The following is a 20,211-nucleotide window of genomic DNA, read 5'->3' on the forward strand; positions in this document are numbered from 1 at the left end:
AAAAGTCAAATCTATAATTATGTTAACCCCAGAAATCATAGAAACCAGCTTGCATCCTATCACTTTTTACTTCCAATTTTTATTACTAAAATGTGTATAATTAAGGCAATGACATAGTTTGATTGAATCCTCATGGGAAGTACAATTTCTCATGACTCTTCATATGACTTGAACTTAACTTTATCCACTCTTTTTTGTCTATAGGTCCACCAGGCCCCCCAGGGATAGTGATAGTTGAGGAAATCACTGAAAGCACAGCCACACTCTCCTGGAGCCCAGCAGCTGACAACCACAGCCCCATCTCCTCCTACAACCTACAGGCTCGCAGTCCCTTCTCCCTGGGCTGGCAAACAGTGAAAACAGGTAAGAGGTTCTAAGGCCGTACCAGGTGTAACCAGAGCAGCTTCCTGCCATGAGCTATTTAAGATATTACTATAGATGCTACCCATCTCAGTAGGATCATTCTGGATTCTTGAAACTTCGTTATTTATTATAATATTAACCAGTATTTGTTTCTTTTAATAAGGCTACCTTGCTTTCTCTTCTTCTCAGTTCCCAGGGAGGAACCACATCACTTATATTTGCTGGTTTGCTTATTGAAATAACTTTAGACTCACATAGAAGTTGCAAAAATAACACAGAGATTACCTGTGGACCCAGCCTCCAGCTTCCCCCAATGATAATATTTCATACAACAATGGCACAATTATCAAATCAGAAAGTTGACATTGGTACAATGCCATTAACTAAATTACAGACTATATTCATATTTCACCATTTTTATCCTACTTTATAGTGTACAGTTCTATAAAATTCTATGAAATTGTATTGTATAGATTTAAGTCACCACCAAGATAATCAGAAAACAGCTCCATGGATGCAGTTTCCTGTGCTACCCCTTTAAATCACACATAAAAAAGAAAATCTAACATAAAATCACATTATTTAAAACAATGCATAATTTTTATACATACTTCTAAAATGTTCGAATTATATTTGCATTACTTTTTAAAAAAAACATTTCTCCTCTGATACATGTTTAACTAAACTTCCCCTATCTCTCCAAATGTGGCTGTCTTCAAGGATATGGGACATTACACTCTCTTGATAGTTATTAGAAATTTTTTAACAAGTTGGTGTTTGAGGAGTCTACAGTGTCTACAAAGTAATCTTCAAATGCAGTCGTCTGTATTGAGCAGGGATTTGTCATTTTGTTTTACTGCCTAAATCTAATAGATGTATGTATACCTATATAAACTTTGAATTTTTGGCACAAGCTAGGGACAAATGGGATTGTATATTGGGGGAAGCTCAGGAACTTGAACTAAATGTTCACTTTAGGGTTATTGATTTATTTTAGAAGTCTCCACTATAAAGTTGCACCTGCATCTTTCAAATATAATTTGATTGCTAGAAATATTTTTTAGGTTGGGAGTTGCTTTCTTTTAATTCAGTTCAGCAAGTACTTATTTAAAAATCTATAACTACAATGTGTTTAAAATATTATAGACACTTTTCATAAATATATTTTTGTAAGTGACCGACTTGTTTGCCTTGATAGTAATAGGGCTCTAGCGAGATATCTTTTCACCTAATGAAGTCACTGTTTTTCAAAACCCCAGTATCTCTTGGAGCTACTGGTAGAGATGTGCCACCCTTGAGGCAAACTTGCCAAGGAGCAGTCCTCAGCTTTTCATGCTCTGAAGTAGGTTTTAAATGCATTTTGGTTTTAGACCCTAGTGCAGTCTGACCACAACTTCTATCATGCTCGTGACAGGGAATGAAGTCCCTCCAGGCACATCAGCTCCACTGCAGTGGGCCTTTGGTTTTTATACTTGTTTCCTCACCCAAAACAGCTTCAGTAGAGATAAGTTCTAAGGCATAAATACCAGTTAGAAAAAAAATGATGGGTGTGGAGTTTGAACTCGCTGATAAAGTTAATGCCGTTCGTAAGTTAGTATTTAAAAAGCACAAGATTCCTTCGTACACCAACAAGAAATCAAAGAATTGTGAATTCCTCATTTTTGACAAATGAAGTAATGAGTTGCCTGGGGACCTTCTAGCTGAACACATCTGGAATTAATGTATCAATACTGCCTACCCCAAAATCAGCCTCAAATCAGGTGACTATGAAAGGGGCTAATTTATTCATTTTGAAGAGACTGTGAAAACGACCATAAAAAATAATTTCACAAGTACACTCTTTTTCTGGTCAGATGGCTTTGGTTCATATTATTGAGCAGTATCAGCTGACCTAGTTTTTTACTGTCTGTTTAAGAATACCAAATTATTTAGAATATTAGAAGTTATTTATTCATTTCAAATATGTTTGTTCATTATCTTTCTGTTAGTGGATATATCTTTTCTGTGGATATGTTTTCCACTGAATGATTGGTTGATTAAATTTGTCAGCTAGACAGGCTTATTAGTTTATATGTAATTATTTAATTAAATTCTTAGATGCACTTTTTTTTAACTAGGAAACACATTTTGAAAAGCTTCTCTCCCTGAATCAGTGTGGGATTTTCTACTGTTTTTAGCTGCTGTGTTTCCTCTCTGAAGCAGAATGTTTCCTTTGAAACTGACTTATCTCCATTGTTCCAGAAAGAATATCTTCATAAAATAATACCTTCAAGGCTTTAAAAATACTTACTTTGATATACATTCTCTATTTTCTTTCATCTTCACAATATTGTATCTGAATTCAAAATCCTAATTATTATTAAGAAGTTTGTCTGTTTTATTTCATATTGCATGTTATTTCATCAAAAATATTAATAACTTCAACTCATGCTTTTAATGCTTATTTTATGTCACATACAAGTAGCAATTAATTTAAAATTTCTAAATCTTATTTTTGTTTTTCTTTTTAAAGTGGCATTAGAATTAAGGATGATGAAGAATATGTGGATAAGAGAAGGAGTCTTTAAAATCTATATGGTTAAGACACTGTAAATATAGGTAGCTTTTGGAGGAAGACTATTTTTATATTTTAAATTAATTTTCATTTTTAACATAAAATCTGAATAATTATGTCAAGATTAAAACAGAAACTCTGCCAATTCTGATCATACCTGCCAATCTGAATTCCCCTTTCATTTATTCAATAAAAATTTATTGAGCAGCTTTCTGCTAGTCTTCTAGGCACTAAGAATATATGAGTGAACAAAACAAAACAAAAAATATCTACCCTTGTGAAGACTGTACTTTCATGGATGAGGACAAGCAATAAAGAGAGGGCATGATAAAAAAGAAACTATAAAGTATTTTAGAAGGTCATTAATGAAAAAGTAAACTTTGTATTGTAAGGAGAATCTAAAGTACTGTGGTAGGAACAATGTATTAGTCTGTGCAGGCTGACATAACAAAATACCACAAACGGTGGCTTAAGCAACAGCAATTTATTTTTTTACCATTCTGGAGCCTGTGAATTCCAAGATCTAGGTGCCAGACAATTCAATTTGATTCCTGGTGAGAACTCCCCTCCTGTCTTACATGTAGCAGCCTCCCCGCTGCGTCTTCACATGGCAGACAGCAAGGATTCTAGCTTTCTGCTGTCTCTGCTTATAAGGGCACTAATCAGATCAAGGCCCCAGTCTTATGACTTCATCTGACTTTCATTACTTCCTATTTTTAACATAGCTGGAATCAATGTATGAAAAGATAAGGCTTAGAATATCAATCATACAATGCCTTTCCATTTCTCTCAGGATGAAACCCCCAGTGCTATATGATTTAGTCCTACCATTCTCTTTCCAAACTTATCTTCAACCATTCTCCCTAAAACTCTGCTCCTAACTCACTGATCTTGTCATGTTTCTGTATATATTGCCACTACTGCCTTTGCACTATTTGCTCCTTCAGCCTGGGATGTTTTCTCCAGGATATTGGCATAGTTAAATCTATACTTCCTTTAAAATTTTATTCAAATTTACCCTCTCAGTGAGGCTCACTCTGACCACTTTATTTTACATTTTAAACTGTCTAGAAAGAAAAGGGAATCCTCATGCACTGTTGGTGGGATTGCAAAATGGTGCAGCTACTGTGAAAATCAACAGCACGGTATGGAGGTTCCTCAAAATAATTAAAAATAGAACTACAATTTGACTCAGTGATTCCAATTCTGGGTATTTATCTGGAGAAATCCAAAATACTAATTCAAAAAGACATATGCACTCCTATGTTCATTGCAGCATTATTTACAATAGCCAAGATATGGAAGCAACCTAAGTACCTATCGACAGACGAATAAACTATGTGGTACATACAGTAGAACCTTGGTTCTCAAACTTAATTCAATCCAGACCACTGTTACAAAAGTGATTCATTCAAAAGGAAAATCTCTTTTGTCACCTGAGAGACATATGACTGATCATACAGGTATCAGCATGAAAGGGTTGTCAGGTAGAGAATCACAAACTAAAGTTTTGTTAGACAGCAGAGACATTTTTTTATGAACTACTAGGTTGAGACCAAACTGTTCAAGAATCAAAAATTTGTGAACTAAGGTTTAACTGTACATATAAGTTAATATTATTCAGCCATAGAAAAGAATGAAATCTTTCCATTTGTCACCACATGGATGGTCCTAGAAGGTGTTATGCTAAGTGAAATAAGTCAGACAGAGAAAGGTAAATATCATGTTTTTGCCTAAATGTGGAATATAAAAAACAAAATAAATGAACAAAATAACAGAAATAAACTCATAAATGCAGAGGACATTGTTATGGTTGCCAGATGGTAGGGGAGTAAAGGGAATGGGTGAAAAAGGGGAAGGGATTTAGATGTACAAGTTGCCAGTAATAAAAACAATCACAGGGATGTGAGGTACAGCATAGGGTATGTAGTCAATATTATAATAGCTATGTATAGTGTCAGATGAGTACTAGGCTTATCGGGGATCATTTTATAAGTTATAAGTTATATAAATATTTAATTAGTATGTTGTATACCTGAAACTAATATAATATTGTGTCAACTATGTAAATTTTAAAAATTATTAAAACAAGTAAATAAATAAATTGCAACATGCTTGTTATGGATTGTATGGGGCCTGCCTCTTCCCAAAGTTCAAGTGTTGAAGCCCTAACCCCACTCCCCCGCCCCCAGTGTGACTGTATTTAGAGATGGGACCTCCAAGGTTATGAAGTAAGCAATCGAACAAGGTCGAGCTAAAGTAGGTTTATGGTTATTTGTATGGAACATAATATAACAATTGATAAATTATAATACAGAATAAAATCTGTGTTTCATGTACTTATAACTATAAACCTACTTTTGCCTCACCCTGCATATATGAACCTGGAGTTTAAGAGGGAAATTTAGAGTAAAGATATAAATTGGGAAATTATTGGCATATAAATTGCATTTAAAACTAAGAGACTGTATGTCATCTCCAAGGATATAAGTATAAAATAAAGAAGAATATAAAAATTGAAAGCTGGGGAGTTCCAACAGTAAGAAGCTATGGAGAAGAACAACCAGCCAAAGAATACAGAGAGAATACAACCATTTAATTAAAAGGAAAACCGAGATCATGTGATATACCTCAAGACAGAAGAATAAAGTCTATCAAGAAAGAGAAAGTAATCAACTGTGTCAAATACTGACACCATGTTAAGTGTGATGAGGACTGAGAATTGATCATTGATTTTAGCAACATGGAGATCATTGCTGACTTTGAAAGCAGCAGTTTTAGTAAAATAGTAAGAACTAGAGTCTATAAAAATGGATTCAAGAGATAATGGAAGAGGAATTAATATAATTAAGACATTTTGCTGCAACAGGAATTGGAGAAATCAACATATTTTGAAGTCAGAAATGTTATCATTTTCTTATGGTTGGAGGGAAACAAGGAAAAAAGAAAAGAATTGAGGACAGCCCCAAGGTTTTGGTTATATCTGTAAGAATGCGATTGTTGTACACTGAATAAGGAACAGTGCAGAAGTAGGGGACTTAATATTGAGAACCTTATCCAAAGAGAAATATCTAACAAGCCATTGGGCATATCATTCTGGAGTTTAGGGAAGAGGTTCATTGCTGAAAATATTGGAGGAATCAGCATACAGAGGATATTTAAAACCATGAGACTGGATTAGATCACCATGGAGTAAGAAAATGGTAAATAACTAATAGAATAGGCATGCATCTGGAAGATGAAAAGAAACCAGCAATGGAGACATAAAGATAGGGAGGAAAAAAACAGAAGTCTCGAAAAATATTTCAAACAGAAGAGAATTACCGACTATGTCAAAGGATGATGTTAGGTCAAGGAAAATGAGGAATAGAGACCTGAGCATAGGATTTTAGTAACAGAGCCACAGGTAATCTTGACAAGAGCAGTAAGGGTGGAACGCATGAGGTAAGAGTCCAATTGGAGTAGGCTCAAGAGAGAATGGAAAGGAAAGTAATCTGAGGCAGTAAGCAATAGCACAAACAACCCTGAAGAAGTTTTGTTATAAATGAAACACAGAAACTGGTTGAAGGATGGAAGGATAGGAAATTTTGAGAGAATTTGGTTTGGTTTGGTTTGGTTTGGTTTGGTTTGGTGTGGTTTGGTGGAAAAAAATACCTGCATACTTGTAGTCTGTGGGGGGAAAAATCCATTATAGACTTTTGGTTGTGTCGGGGAGTGGCGAGGGGAGTGGTACAAAGGGGATGCAGCTGAGGACTGGTTACTCTTCTCTAAAATAATAACCCTTGAGAACCATTAGGTTTCCTCAAAGGAAAGTTAGGTTTCCATGAAAATTAAAAGTTGGGAGAATGTTCAGAAAAGAATGAGCATACAGGGAATTTTGCTAATGATGGCTTTTGAATTCCAAAGTTTTCACCAAAAGGACTTCAAAGAGTGATGAAAGATGGAAACTGGAACAGAAAAGAAAATAAGCAGAATTCTATGGAGGTTAGAATAAAAAAGATGAGAGATGGCCTAGAAGTCTGGAGTTGCTTGATGAGACTGACATAAACAAAAGGGATTGACCAAATGATTTTTAGTGTAGATAATGGCAAGTTATATTATGGCAATTAATATATAGAGATGAGATGAAAGAATTCCAATTAACTATAACAAACTTTGACATTTACAAGTGCTTACTTCCTGAAGCTTCATTTTGATGTTACTAATGAGGCCAGAGGTAACACCATGGCCACATATGATAAGGAAGTAATGAAATCTCGTAATGACATGAAATCTCCTGACTCTGCATAGTTCCAGAAATCATAACAGGGGATATGGAGTCAGCCATGGCTGTGGACTTGAACCCCTGGGTGGAATATGAATTTAGAGTGGTTGCCACCAATCCAATTGGGACTGGAGATCCAAGCACCCCATCACGAATGATCCGCACAAACGAAGCAGGTGAGTCGGAATTCTACATGGATGCCACTAACGATTTTGAAAGTAAGTTGAATTAACCATGATTGCTTGCTTTAGTGTATTTTTTCCTAATTCATTTACCTACACATCATAAAACCATTTTAGTTAGAAGAGTTCTTGTTTATTTGTTTTCATTCTCCTTGTTTCTGTAAATGCTTCAATTTCCTCCCAACATTTACAACTATTCATCTTCAAGTTACCATGAAATTGAATTTTTCTTCTTATTGTATATTCGTTAATATAGCAAATCTATAAAATTCAGAATATATTGGTGCACCCTCTTTTTCTCCACTGATAACAGTTACCTTTAAGTACAGAGTCCTTCCTTAAAATTCTGTGTTGCCCTTCACCAGCTTACCTGGTATAAATTAGACCTTGAAAAGACATAGTCTTAACTCAATGCCTTCTTGATATCAGTGTAATATAAAGACCCATCTGTTTCCTGACTTAGAAAACACAGCATTCTTCTTATCTTTTAGAATGATGTATCTCTGATAAAATGTTTCTAGTGATCACAAAAGAGGAATTAAATCATATTTAAAAAATTTAAGATGACTTGCTTATCCCCTGGGTGAAACAGAATAAAAACATTTTTAGTAGATCTTTAATTATTTTGGACAAAGTTTTATTCTGATTAATCTTTTATGCCCTTACAAATTTGGATATAAAAATACCTATTAAGGCACTAGCTTGAGCAAACACAAATGTAAATAATGCTGATGAGAACAATCTGAAAACAATAAAGAAATGGAGGGGTAGATTGTAAATACACAGAGCGGAGGAGAAGCAAAATTTAATGACTTTAAACTCAGTAATAACATATGAATCTCAATAATCATTAGGATATAAGTGCACTGAGAATGAAGATTTTGTCTTATTTGTTGACTGTTGAAGCTCTAACACCTAGCCGGTGTCAGGCACCAGCACTCCATATATCTTTTTTGAAAAATTAAAAGGGAATCTTCCTTTTTTTTTTCTTTGATATGCCCCTAAGCACACCAGTACCTGAGCCAGAGACACATAGAAAACTAAGAGTTAACTGCATCCATTTTATATTATAGTTATAGAATTAAACAAAAAATGTAATTCATGACTTCTTACAGATTAGACAAAGTGTATAATAATTGAAATAAATGATCAAAAAAATTTATTCTTTCTCTAAAACACACTCATTTTGGTCCTTTAAAAAAAGTTTCTCTAAAACACATTGGTTCTTTTTAAAAAGGGGAAAGAAAAACAAAGAATCCCAAATGTTCAGCTTACTGCATTGTGTGAACAACCATATAAAAAATAATCAAAATCTTTCCATGTTAAAATTAAGCAAACAAGAAAATAAGAGATAAATTAGCCTAAATATGATGGAAAAGATTCATTCACAGAAAATCCAACTATTTTGCTTTTGTGATTTGCCTATTACAAGTTGTTATTTTCTGCTACTTTTCAATAGTGTGAGTTTAAAATGAATGTTAAATGCCTGGTTGGATTTTCATGCATTCATAAAATCAGCCATGCTTTCATTGTGTACAGGTGTTCATTAATTAAGAGCAGAACAGGTTAGTCGGTCTTCATTTTATGTACTCACTGCAGATATTGAAATAACTGCCAATATTAGTACTTATGCATACATAATTTCTAAAAAGCTCTGACTTATTTTGCATATTGTTAATTGTGTTTAAACAAAGGCAAAGATCACTGCCTAATTCGGAGGCTCTCTATAAATATTCATTTCAAAAATAAATAATCCATTTGGGGTGAATAATCCTTTGAGGCTTTTTATAGTATAAATCTCCTCTTGCTATTAAAAAGCATTTTAGTAAAAAACACTTACTTTTCCAGCTCAAATGTATTCAGATGATGCGTTTTAAGTTTTCTCTCTCATCTGTTTCTGCATCTACCTTAATCATACAGCCCTTGTCTGTCCATTTTATCAAGTTCTATATACGACATACTTTAGTCCATTAAAATCTTATGGAAGAGAAGACAAATAGCATGAAAAATGCATGAAATACTCTCCTTTGAAAGTGAGTGGAAGAAGGCTTGTACTGCCTACTTTATGTTTCCTGTGATTTGGAACCACACAGGGTTAGAGGTACTAATGGTGTTGAACCAAGTATTGAGTTTTGTGCCTGTTTTGTCAGGCAGCACAGATTAAAAGGGACACCAATGTCCTGAGATGTTCTCTCAAGCGACGCTCTCAGCCTCTATTAAGCGCATGTCCTATATTTTAAAAGGTGATCTTGTTCTAATGGACCACATAAATTTTGAAAATCAACGGTGCTACTTGGAAGAGAAAAGTCTCACATTTGGGATATAGTTGGAAGTTTTATGTTCCTTTAAAACTCTCTTATTTACTAGAATATCCTAAATCCCAAAGCAGCTTTAGTAAGACATTTTTTGCCTTAGAATTGCTTCTTTCCCACACACCAAAAAGTTAATTTTTCTTTGCAATTTCCTCTAAGATATATTTTGAATTTTCCAGTCATCAAAACATGGTTAGTAGTCAATAAATATAAAATAAATTGGTTTGGTCTGACTTTCTATTATTAAGATGTCAAAATAGTAATATAAATATATTTTTATTTTAATGTACATTTATATTTATTTATAGTACAATTTTATTACAAGTTTTAGATAGATGATACATAGATATCGTTGTGTTTTATTTTGGAAATGTGTTTTTTCATCATAACAGCATATAAATTTCAGTTTCATAATGTAAATGCTTTCTCTGTTGTTTAAAAGGATGACATTCAAGAGAAAAACACATTTGAGGATATGAATTTGAAATACATGCTACAGTAGAAATGTAAAAATATATTAAAATGAATACAGCAACAGCAATTCTCTTTTAATTAAACTTTAACATTTTATGTCATGTATGTATAACATAATAATTGAAAGATAAATGAAAAGGAGAAAAGATAGAGTTATAACAATGTGACCTATAAGTTACAAAGATTTGGTCTCCTCTGTAGTATAAAATTTTTATTATTATCAAAGCTCTTGATATATTTCTCAATATTTGAAGTTTTTATTTTAAATCATATTGAATTTTATATACCTATAATTAAGAGTTTGAGGTTCAAAGTTAAGCAGATCTGGACTCATGTTCTTCTCTGCCACTTACTTGCAAACATAGGTAAGATACATACATTGTTTTTAGGCTCAACTTTCTTAGTTATAAAATGGGGATAATAGCCCTACCTACTTCTTTGGATCATTGTATTAAATAAGATAATACATGTAAAGAGCTTAGCATAATTCCTGGCACATGGTAAATGCTTAATATTAACCACTTATTGTTAGCGTTGATTTTTCTTGAGTTATTACTCTATTAAGTAGAAATTTAAACCATAGAAATTAAGCATAAGTTGCTTTTATCTATTAAAGAAACATTTTCAGGTTAAACATATGTTTGTCGGTAGAGTTAGAGCCATCCAATCTCTTGGCTTGCAGCTGGCTCTTCTGAAACACTATCCCAGTGAGAAGTCTCTGCTGCAGACCACGCGCCATTACTCCTGGCCACATGACCCGCCTGAAGGGCTTGGGAGTCAAGCAAACCTTTCAGAGTGTGGTGCACAGTTCAGAGCATCCTCTCCTTTAAATCCCCATGTCTGACCTTTCCAGGGTCTCAGTTTATATGTGGATTGCGATAGTGTCCCAACAAGTAGACATTTTCCTTGGCTCTGAAAGCACAGGTAAGAAAAAAGGAGCAAAGAAAAAGATGGATCAATTGAAACATCATGCTTTAAAAAAGTTTGTTCCACACTCAAATAGTTTTCAAGTTGCTTAGTATACCATATTCTGTCTTACAAATTCTCTTTTGACGATGAAATGGAAAATGTCACACACGTTTCTGGTCACAAAAGGAGAAATATCTTTTTCTACATTTAAGAGATTAATATTCAGTCAGATGAATATGAGTATCAAGTAGACAAACAGATGAAAATTTTTCTCAGCCTTAGCACTTTCTGCACTATATTATTGTTGTATAACTGGTTTACTAAACAGACTGAGCTCCGTAGAGTTTAAACATAAAATATCTTTCTCTTTCTCTTGCCATGGCTCTCCAGTGTGCCCCATCTGGTTTCTGGCTTTAGCCTCAACTATACCACAACATGGTACTAGGTACTAGTGCAGTCTCACCCTCAGGTTTTAAAATTTTTTATCTTTATTTAAATAAAAACTTTAACTTCCAATGCCATGTTTTTCTCCCTCCAACTCAGAACAGGTGTGACCAAAGGTGTTTACCTGTCCTTTATGTTTTTTCTTTCCACTTCCTTCCCCCATCTTCTACATGCTGCTCTGCACACTTTCCAACTCAGACAAAAAGACAAGGAAAAACTGCTGAGGTGGTAGAATTTGTAGTTTTCACATGTCTGTTGAGCATTCCATACGATGGTATTTGTCCACAAGATGTTTCTTCACCTTGGATGCCTCAGATACTTTGGAGACTCTCCTGTTCCATAGAAGACAGCCCTACTGAGTGTGATCCCAACAAGCCCATTCAAGCCCACCTCCCATAAATGTCCACTTGAGCCACAGTAATTATTTCACATTCCTGTGCTGCCAGTTCTAGAAATACACAGTGTTCTCAAAAACTAATTTGCTCTCTGCTCTAGTGACATTGTGTGGGGCTGAGCCAACGCACAAAATTCTGAGCTCCACGGCATCAGCCAGTATGTGGGAGTGACCTTCTGTACCCTCTGCAGCAGTTGTTTTGCCTCTCCCCTCACTTGGCTTGAGGGGAAATGATACTCCCTCTCCTCTTCTACAGACTACCACATGGGTGCAGGGAGCTGCGACAGCACATTCACCTGCTCACTGACAACCTTCTTCAACACATTCCTTTTGCTAAAATCATATATATATTTATGATTTGGAGAGGGGTAATAGGAAAGGGTCATGAAATTTTGTTTCTCTATTTCTGAGCAATTCTATGGACTCATTTAGTCCCCCTTACTTTAGCACCTGAAGTTACCTTATCCCAAGTCCAGAGAAGACTCATTTAACTTCCAACTACAATTTCTTTAGCACTGTACATTATCTTCCTACTTCCACAAGGATCATGCTTTGTTCATATTTGTATCTTCACCATTCTTGTCCATGATAATTACTTAGAAAATTTCTTTGAGCTCAAAAGTTATGGAAGGAACACAAAAAATACTATTATAATATGAGATAGGGTTAAATTCATTTTCTCTGGGGGTATGTGGATATGCTTTGTAAATGGCATTTAATGGGACTTTGTAAAGCAGTCCAAATGGGACTCAGGCAGAATTATTTATAGGAGGAAATTAAAACTACAGTTTTCAGGTGCTGGTGTATACAGAGAAAAAGCATAAGACTGTGTATGGGGTTTTTTTACGGTCTCTGTGGGCTATGTTCCTAAAAAAAAATACTACATCAAAAATATAAAGCATTCTGCTGAAATAATTGGGAAATTCTAAAATAAAATACTATTAATAAATGTTACAGCTTTCTTCAACCCACTGAATAATATAATTACATTAAATAAAAGAAATGGTTCTTAGTAATGTTAAAAGAAGGCAAAAATCATGTCAAGTAACCTCTAAGACCAAGTCCCAATAATGAAGAAAAAAGAAGAAAAAGAAGTGCTCAGTTTTACAGGCACTGTGCAACTAAAGATGGTAACTTTAACAAATGCTTTTCTGAAAGAAACCTTACTAATTGTTAGACTTGTCTTTTAATGTTAAATAATAAGGTGATGGAAGGACAGTAGAAGATTTAAGCATGAAAGATAAATGGAGAGTGAGAGATTATCAACCCAGGAGTAAATGAAAGACACTCAAGTTAGACTTTTTCTAACTTTCTAGTACCCATAACACCAAACGCTAGTCCTAAATCATGAGCCATGTTCCAGGCATGCACTAAGAACTTGCCCTTCATTATGTCATTTAATTCTCATATTAACTCTCTAAGGCAAGGAATGTTTATTCTTATTTTACATATCAGAAAACAAATTTCTAGAGTTTCAAAAACCTAAGTGACAGAGCTGGAATTCTAATCCAGACCTTACACAAAGTTGGTACCTGCAAAGTAATATCCTTCCCTCTCCCTTTCTCTTTCTTTTCCTCATCCTCTTTTTACCACATGTACTAACAAATCTCATTCAAAAATTATTTTACCCATCCTTTGTTTTTACTTCCTTGTGGACTCATATAAATAAAGTTGAGAATATTAGTTGAGGTAAATACCATTTACGTACATATTTACCTCCTAGGCTCCTGAGAGTTGCCATTCACTAGAAAGTTCATAAATCAGAGAAATCGCACATTTCCTAAAATATACTAACAATCTCTTTCGCAAACCAAAAATTGTATACTGCCTAGATTTCCAAATTAAAGCATGCTGAGCCAAAACCGAAGGCACAATTCCCATAGAACTACCAGAACAATATTATACAGATTTCCAAAAGGTTATTCTATTTCAAGATCATGTCAATAGACTCATTTTGAACTTTTAGTGCTTACCATAGACAACTTTACTACTTTCTCTTTTTCACATCTAAGTGGATGATAACACTAGGTAATATGTATATAGTTACAGACATTGTGATAAGTAACTTTAAAATGCAGGTAACATTATTATCTCCATGAGACAACTAAAGGACAAAGAAGTTAAGAAATATTTTCAGCCAACCAGCCAGAAGAGTAGAAGTGGGATTCAAGCCCAGATCTTTCTCACTCCCACAAGAACACTTTCACCATTTGCGCATACCACCATATTTATCCTGTCTAAAGGCTCAAAAGCATTATTTGAACTCTTTAGGAAACACCACTGGTATTTTTTATGTTGGAAACTCTAGAAATTTAACTTTCTATCTATAAAGTGAGCTTAAATGATAATCAGTTAACTGAAATATTAATGTACCATGTACCTCAATTCAGGTAGGGAAAAAAAGTTTTTGAACTTCCTTCTTGGCTCCCACCTTTACTAGATAAACAAAGCCCTTCTTTCTTTCTATTCATCTGTAACTTTCTTTCCAATCTTCTCACTGGATTACCATTAAACTCCTGAATTATGTTGCCTCCCCAGGTCTCTAATAAAGCTGTATTATGTAATAGCTATGTAAACATATACTGTAGTAGATGTTGGAAATTATTTAGAGAAAAAGAGAGACACTGGAAAATAATTTCATTCTGCCTTCTCTTGTTTAATTAATTAAGTTAAATTAAATTATTAGGTTTAACTTAGTATTGCACTACCCAATATTATTAAATAAAAGCAACAATTCGTAAATGTTAAAAAAAAAGTTAAATTAAATTAATTAGTTAAAGTACATTGTTAGTGTGACTGACTTTGCTAAAACTATTATACTTAGAGTTCTTTGAGATTCATGCTTAAATTCATGCATGCTTAAACTAAAGTAGTACACTATATTTTGGTCACTCTGAGTATTTACAACAATTTTTCCAACATATACTGTGAAAAGGAATAATAGTCTACATTTCAACATGCTAGGGAAAGCACTAAGACAAACATTTTCAGCTTCTGGAAAAAAAATATTAATTACATTATCTGTTCATGGAAGGGCATTACTCAGAAAGAAATTTAGGAGAATCAGAGTTTAATCTGTTAACCATGCATGTAAGTTGAATCTCTAAGATAATAAACTCAGGACATTTATCAGTAGAAGACTAAGGGTAAAAAGCATCTAGGTGCTTACTTCCAAATCAGGTTTCATTAATTACATTGAAAATATATTTGGCTTTTAAGTTCATGTATATTTTTCTGAACTCAATGAAAGCATTTATTAGATGTTTGGTTATATTAATTTTATATTTCTAACAAGAATTATAGAACTTTTACACCAGTATGATTAAAAAATTAGTCAAATTTAGATGTATCATAAATACATTGTTTTATAAATAAATTGATATAATTAAAATCAGTGGACTCCAAAGCATGGACTGCAGGAATAATAACTGTGTGCCAACAACTTGAAATGATTGAGTGTGGGTCCCACTGTTCAACTGTATATAATTAGGAAATTTAAGCCAATTAGACCAGAGTACCCATTTCACACATTGTGATTCTGAAAGGAAAATATAATTTCTGAGATGCAGGTATTAAAGCCTTATTTTTTTTCTGGGTTTTTTTAATAGTTTTATTGATATATAATTGACATAGAATGTATTTGTTTAAGGTTTACAGCAACATAATTTGATACATGTATACGAGTATATTGTGAAAAGATTACCACAATAAGTTTAGTTAACATCCATCACTTCACATAGTTTTTAAAAAAGTTATTTTTGAGATGAGAACTTTAATACCCACTCTCTTAGCAATTTTCAAATATACAATGCAATATTGTTAACTACAGTCACCATGTTGTACGTTACATCTTTATGACTTACTTATCGTATAACTGCAAGTTTCCACCTTCTGATCACCTTTATCCATTTTCTGTACCCCACATACCCTGCCTCTGGCAACTACCAATTTGTGCTTGGTTCTTTAGATTCCACATATGTGTTTGTCTTTCTCTGTCAAACTTACTTAATATAATTCCTTCAAGTTGTATCCATATTATAACAGGATTTTGTTCCTTTCATGGCTGAATAATATTTCATATTATATGAATATACACACCACATTTTCTTCATCTATTCATCAGTTGATGGACACAGGTTGTTTTCATGTCTTTAAAGCCTTAGGTTTTCTATTAGCTAATATTTTCTGTTAGTGATTTCTATTATATCTAGTAAGCTTTTTATTTAAGAATAGCTGTTTTTTATACATATATACTGCTAAAAACATAATGCTTTTTGTCTAATTTATTGTACATTAAAATTGGAGGTAGCATGAGAAAGAGAATATCATTTCTTTGTATTGAGTTAAATATGTGATATCTTCACTTGAAAAGAAATTAGCAGCAATGGAAAAACCTCAAAAACTGATTTCAAATAATAAAAGGAATTTTATGCAGTCTAGGTCATTTATGTATAATCAACATAGAAATTACCCACAGAAACAAATCAAATCATAGAAAGTTTTATTTCACTTTCTCATTTACTTCAAAGAGGAAATTTTCATCAAATTTTTCACCAATTTCTTTTTAATTTTTTTACTCAAAAAATTAACACTTTTGAAAAATCTAAATATGTTTTCTAAAAAAATAAAAGCATTAATGAACTGTGGAACAATATTACCAAGCTTCAGATGAAAAGTTTCAACATCAAATAGTCACTTGTATTTCATTCTATTCACCTGTGAAGTGAGCTTCAAGAGATGCCCACCAGAGAGCCTACAGGCTACTCTACAACTCTGATCTGGAGTTTCCAAACGTCCTGTCTTCAGGTGATGTTTGAGGGCTTAAAAAAATAAGAATGGATTGCCAATGCCTAGTCTTTCCACAAAACTCACAATCCAAAATTCAGGATGGTGTCCTCAAAGAAGAGATTCAAAGTCCTAAATTTAAGATATAAACTTAACCATTTCAATGTAATAGACAAAGGAGGTGGTTCTGATAGACATTACCTGTAACGTTATTTGGCTGTTAGTTGTCAGAGATTAATGTGAACCTGGTTGGGGGGAAAGGATGCAGAGTATTTTTTTTAAACAAACAAATGGTACTAAGAGAAACCATAATGCCATAATATTTATTAACAAATAACTTCCACTATTTATTTGACCATTCATTAATGCTCACAATATTCCGAACTCAGATTAGCCACCGAGGGAATATTTGGAACCTTATATCTTTACCCTTTTACACATACATTTAAATGAGCTCCCCTCCTTTGTGCCTTACTCGTAGCATCCACTGGATTTAGAATTAGCCCTATATAGCACTGGTTTTGGGACATGGTGTCAAGGCACAATGATATGTCACAGGTTGTTATATGTAGCAAAAACTATTATTATTACCAAAAATCATATTATTTGCTTGTGTTCATATAAATAGGACATTCACAGTTATTGTTATAGACAACACCATCAATTTTTTTCTCATTTGAATTCCTTTGGATTTCCTGAAAGACAAATGGGGTATCCAATTCCAATTCTAAGGGAATTTATGAGCGTGAACTCCACACACGTGTAACCTTTAGTATAGATGTAACTGTGAAAAAATATTGGTGGCTGCTGCTGTGCATACCCTTCTGCATGGGCATGAGCAAGCGGAGAAATCTTGTTCATGAAGGAGAGTGCCCAAGGACGCTGCAGTTTGGACCTTAGCAAATAAAGTTTATTTATTTCAGTGGAGCCAATTATATATTCACAGTTTTCTCTTCTACCTCCCTAGCCTAAGGAGGATTTTTTTTTCCTTTCTAGTAGAGTATGAATTCTGCATAAGTTTTTCTGATCTATAAAATGCTGTGTGAATATCAACCAGTAATTAATAGTCTTTCAAAGAGATAGGTAATACATGGGAGTGAATTTATTGTTTATGAGTATCAATGTTGTTTAAAAACTATATTCTGAGACATAAATCCAACACTGAAGTGTAAAATTGCTAATACAGGCTCATAGCCTGGAAAATGATTTCTTTTAATAGTTTCTTTCATTTAACAGTTCTTCATTCGAAAACGCTTCCTTTCAACTGCAGGTTTTTGTGGTTTGGTGCAGTGAAGGGGAAATTTATTCCTTTGACATATTTATTCTTTTAATATTTATTTGAAAAAGTTTCACCGGGTGCTTATATACTTTGCAGTTTGCAGAAAGACTCATTCTTAGTTATTTTTTAAATGCTTATTTATTTAAATAAGTTTTCATCCCATGGAAATATCGCTAAGATTTCTTTAGAGTTCTTTAGGGGCTTCTCTTAAGGCAGTGATGCTAATGTCAACCAGGATTTCTCAGGGAGTCTGCAAGCACTGAAACCACATGAAAGAATCATATCACTAGAAAGAAGGAGAAAATTTTGTAGGACAAAATCTAACAAACCATTAGTAGATGTCCACAGTGTTCATTATAATTTAGACTTTAATGCTGCACAGCATTTATAGGAGGAATAGTTTGGGGATGCAATATGTGGACATGAAAAATATATTATCACTCATAGATTTGAAAGAGTATCTGTCACAAACGTCTTGTTTTAATACTGAATATCACCACTCTAAATTCAAACACTTAAGTCACACATCTATTTATTATTCACCCCTGCCCATTTTTATCCACAGTTCCAAAGATAGCACCCACCAATGTAAGTGGAAGAAGCGGACGAAGACACGAGCTAGTCATTGCCTGGGAGGTAAGAATGCCTATACTCAGATGTCAGAACTTGTTGATTCCCTAGGAAATAAAGCTACATATCTAGTCTCTGTAGTTGGTACAAAGAGGCTGAGTAATATCTCTTTAACTTAGTGAAGAGACTTTTTGAGCATGCCTTACTCAGATAGATAGTGTCCTTTCTCATTTTCGTGCTATGCCCCTGTTGACTTTTCTCCAAGTCTATGGAATGCCTTCCTGTCACATAGGCTATCTGTCACATAGGTTGTCTCATAATAAAGTTGGAATAATTAAAACTCATCCCCTCCTATATTACTTCATCTGTTTGTTTGATTTAGCTTAATATTTATTTATTTCACAATTAAGTAGTACCCTTGATTTATTTGGGTACTAAAACCATTGAAGAGGTAAGAATTGACCACCACTGAATTTGTGAATTTGTGACATGGTACCTTGGTTATCTTATTTATCTCATGCAACAACTATATTAGCAGGTAAATTTTCCATGTATTAAAAATTATGAAACTGAGGCAGAGTTTAACATCCTTCTCTGAAAAGCCATGGAACTGGGACTTCAATTATAAAATGTACATTCTTTTTTCCTCCCTCACCAAATGATCTCAAAAATTCCTTGTCAAAAGAAAGAAGTGTGAGAGATACATTTATTTTTCATGAAGGCACTTTCTTTTTTATGATAAATTACCTTATTATTTGATATAGCTATGTAGCTCATAAAACTATGCCTTAGAATATGGAAATGGAATTTAAATGAATATGTCTACTGGAAAAAACTAAACAAATTCCTGACAGTCTCTGAGAACAATGATACAATGTATGAAAAAACTTCTTTTCCCAATAAAAAATTTCCCATGAGCACATCTTCTGTGCTATTCTTAATGTTTGTTCCCCTCTTCCTCAGTAAAACATTTTGTTTTGTTTCTGATTTCCACAGAGGTACTCCCCAGCACCTGAACTTCTCTGAGATTGAATCTGTCTAAATGGAATTGTCTTCCCTGTATCAGTTTTGTGTCCAAGTCAGCTCAGTCTGCTATAACAAAAATTACATAGACTGGGTGGCTTATAAATGACAAAAATACGTTTCTCCCCATTCTGGCAGCTGGAAGTCCACAGTCAAGGCACCAGCAAGTTGAGGTCTGGTGAGGGCCTGATTCCTTGTTCACAGACAGTCCTCACATTAGCAGAGCAAGAGCTCTCATGTCTCTTTGATAAGAGACTAATCCCATTCATGAGGCCTCTTTCTTCATAACCAAATCACCCCCAAAAAGGCCTATCTTATAATAGTGTCACATTGGTGGTTAGGATTTCATCACATAAATTTGGGGGGGGGTGGGATATAAAATTCAGCCTATAATTCTTTGATTTAATAGTCTTTGTCTCTTACTCCACTCAATACACAATTTTTCCTCAAATCAAAATTCAAAAGAAAAAATTTTTAGCAAATATGTATTGAGAATCTACAATGTGTCGAGCATTGTGCTGGGCTCGTAACTGCCCCATTGACTTGCTAGTTAACAACAATTACTCCTCTTTATGTTGTGCCATTGATGCCCATTTAACAAATTTAAATGTAAGCAGTATAGTACAGGAAGATTCTGGAACAAATATTATATTCCATT

At 33.8% G+C, this 20,211-nt stretch overlaps 1 protein-coding gene across 1 annotated transcript in view; it reads left to right on the top strand.

Moving 5' to 3' along the window:
• The window catches only part of CNTN5 (contactin 5), a 480,323-nt gene that overhangs the window by 404,598 nt on the left and 55,514 nt on the right, over nt 1–20,211 (top strand). Inside the window, exons 15-17 of the mRNA XM_054592597.1 lie at nt 205–363; nt 7,208–7,357; nt 18,526–18,596. Coding sequence (XP_054448572.1) covers nt 205–363; nt 7,208–7,357; nt 18,526–18,596 — 380 coding nt within the window. The remainder of the gene's footprint in view (nt 1–204; nt 364–7,207; nt 7,358–18,525; nt 18,597–20,211) is intronic.

The sequence above is a fragment of the Pteronotus mesoamericanus genome, unplaced genomic scaffold (genome assembly GCF_021234165.1).
Source record: "Pteronotus mesoamericanus isolate MK-2021 breed Mesoamerican mustached bat unplaced genomic scaffold, CSHL_Meso_final scaffold_36, whole genome shotgun sequence".
Classification (NCBI taxonomy): Eukaryota; Metazoa; Chordata; class Mammalia; order Chiroptera; family Mormoopidae; genus Pteronotus; species Pteronotus mesoamericanus.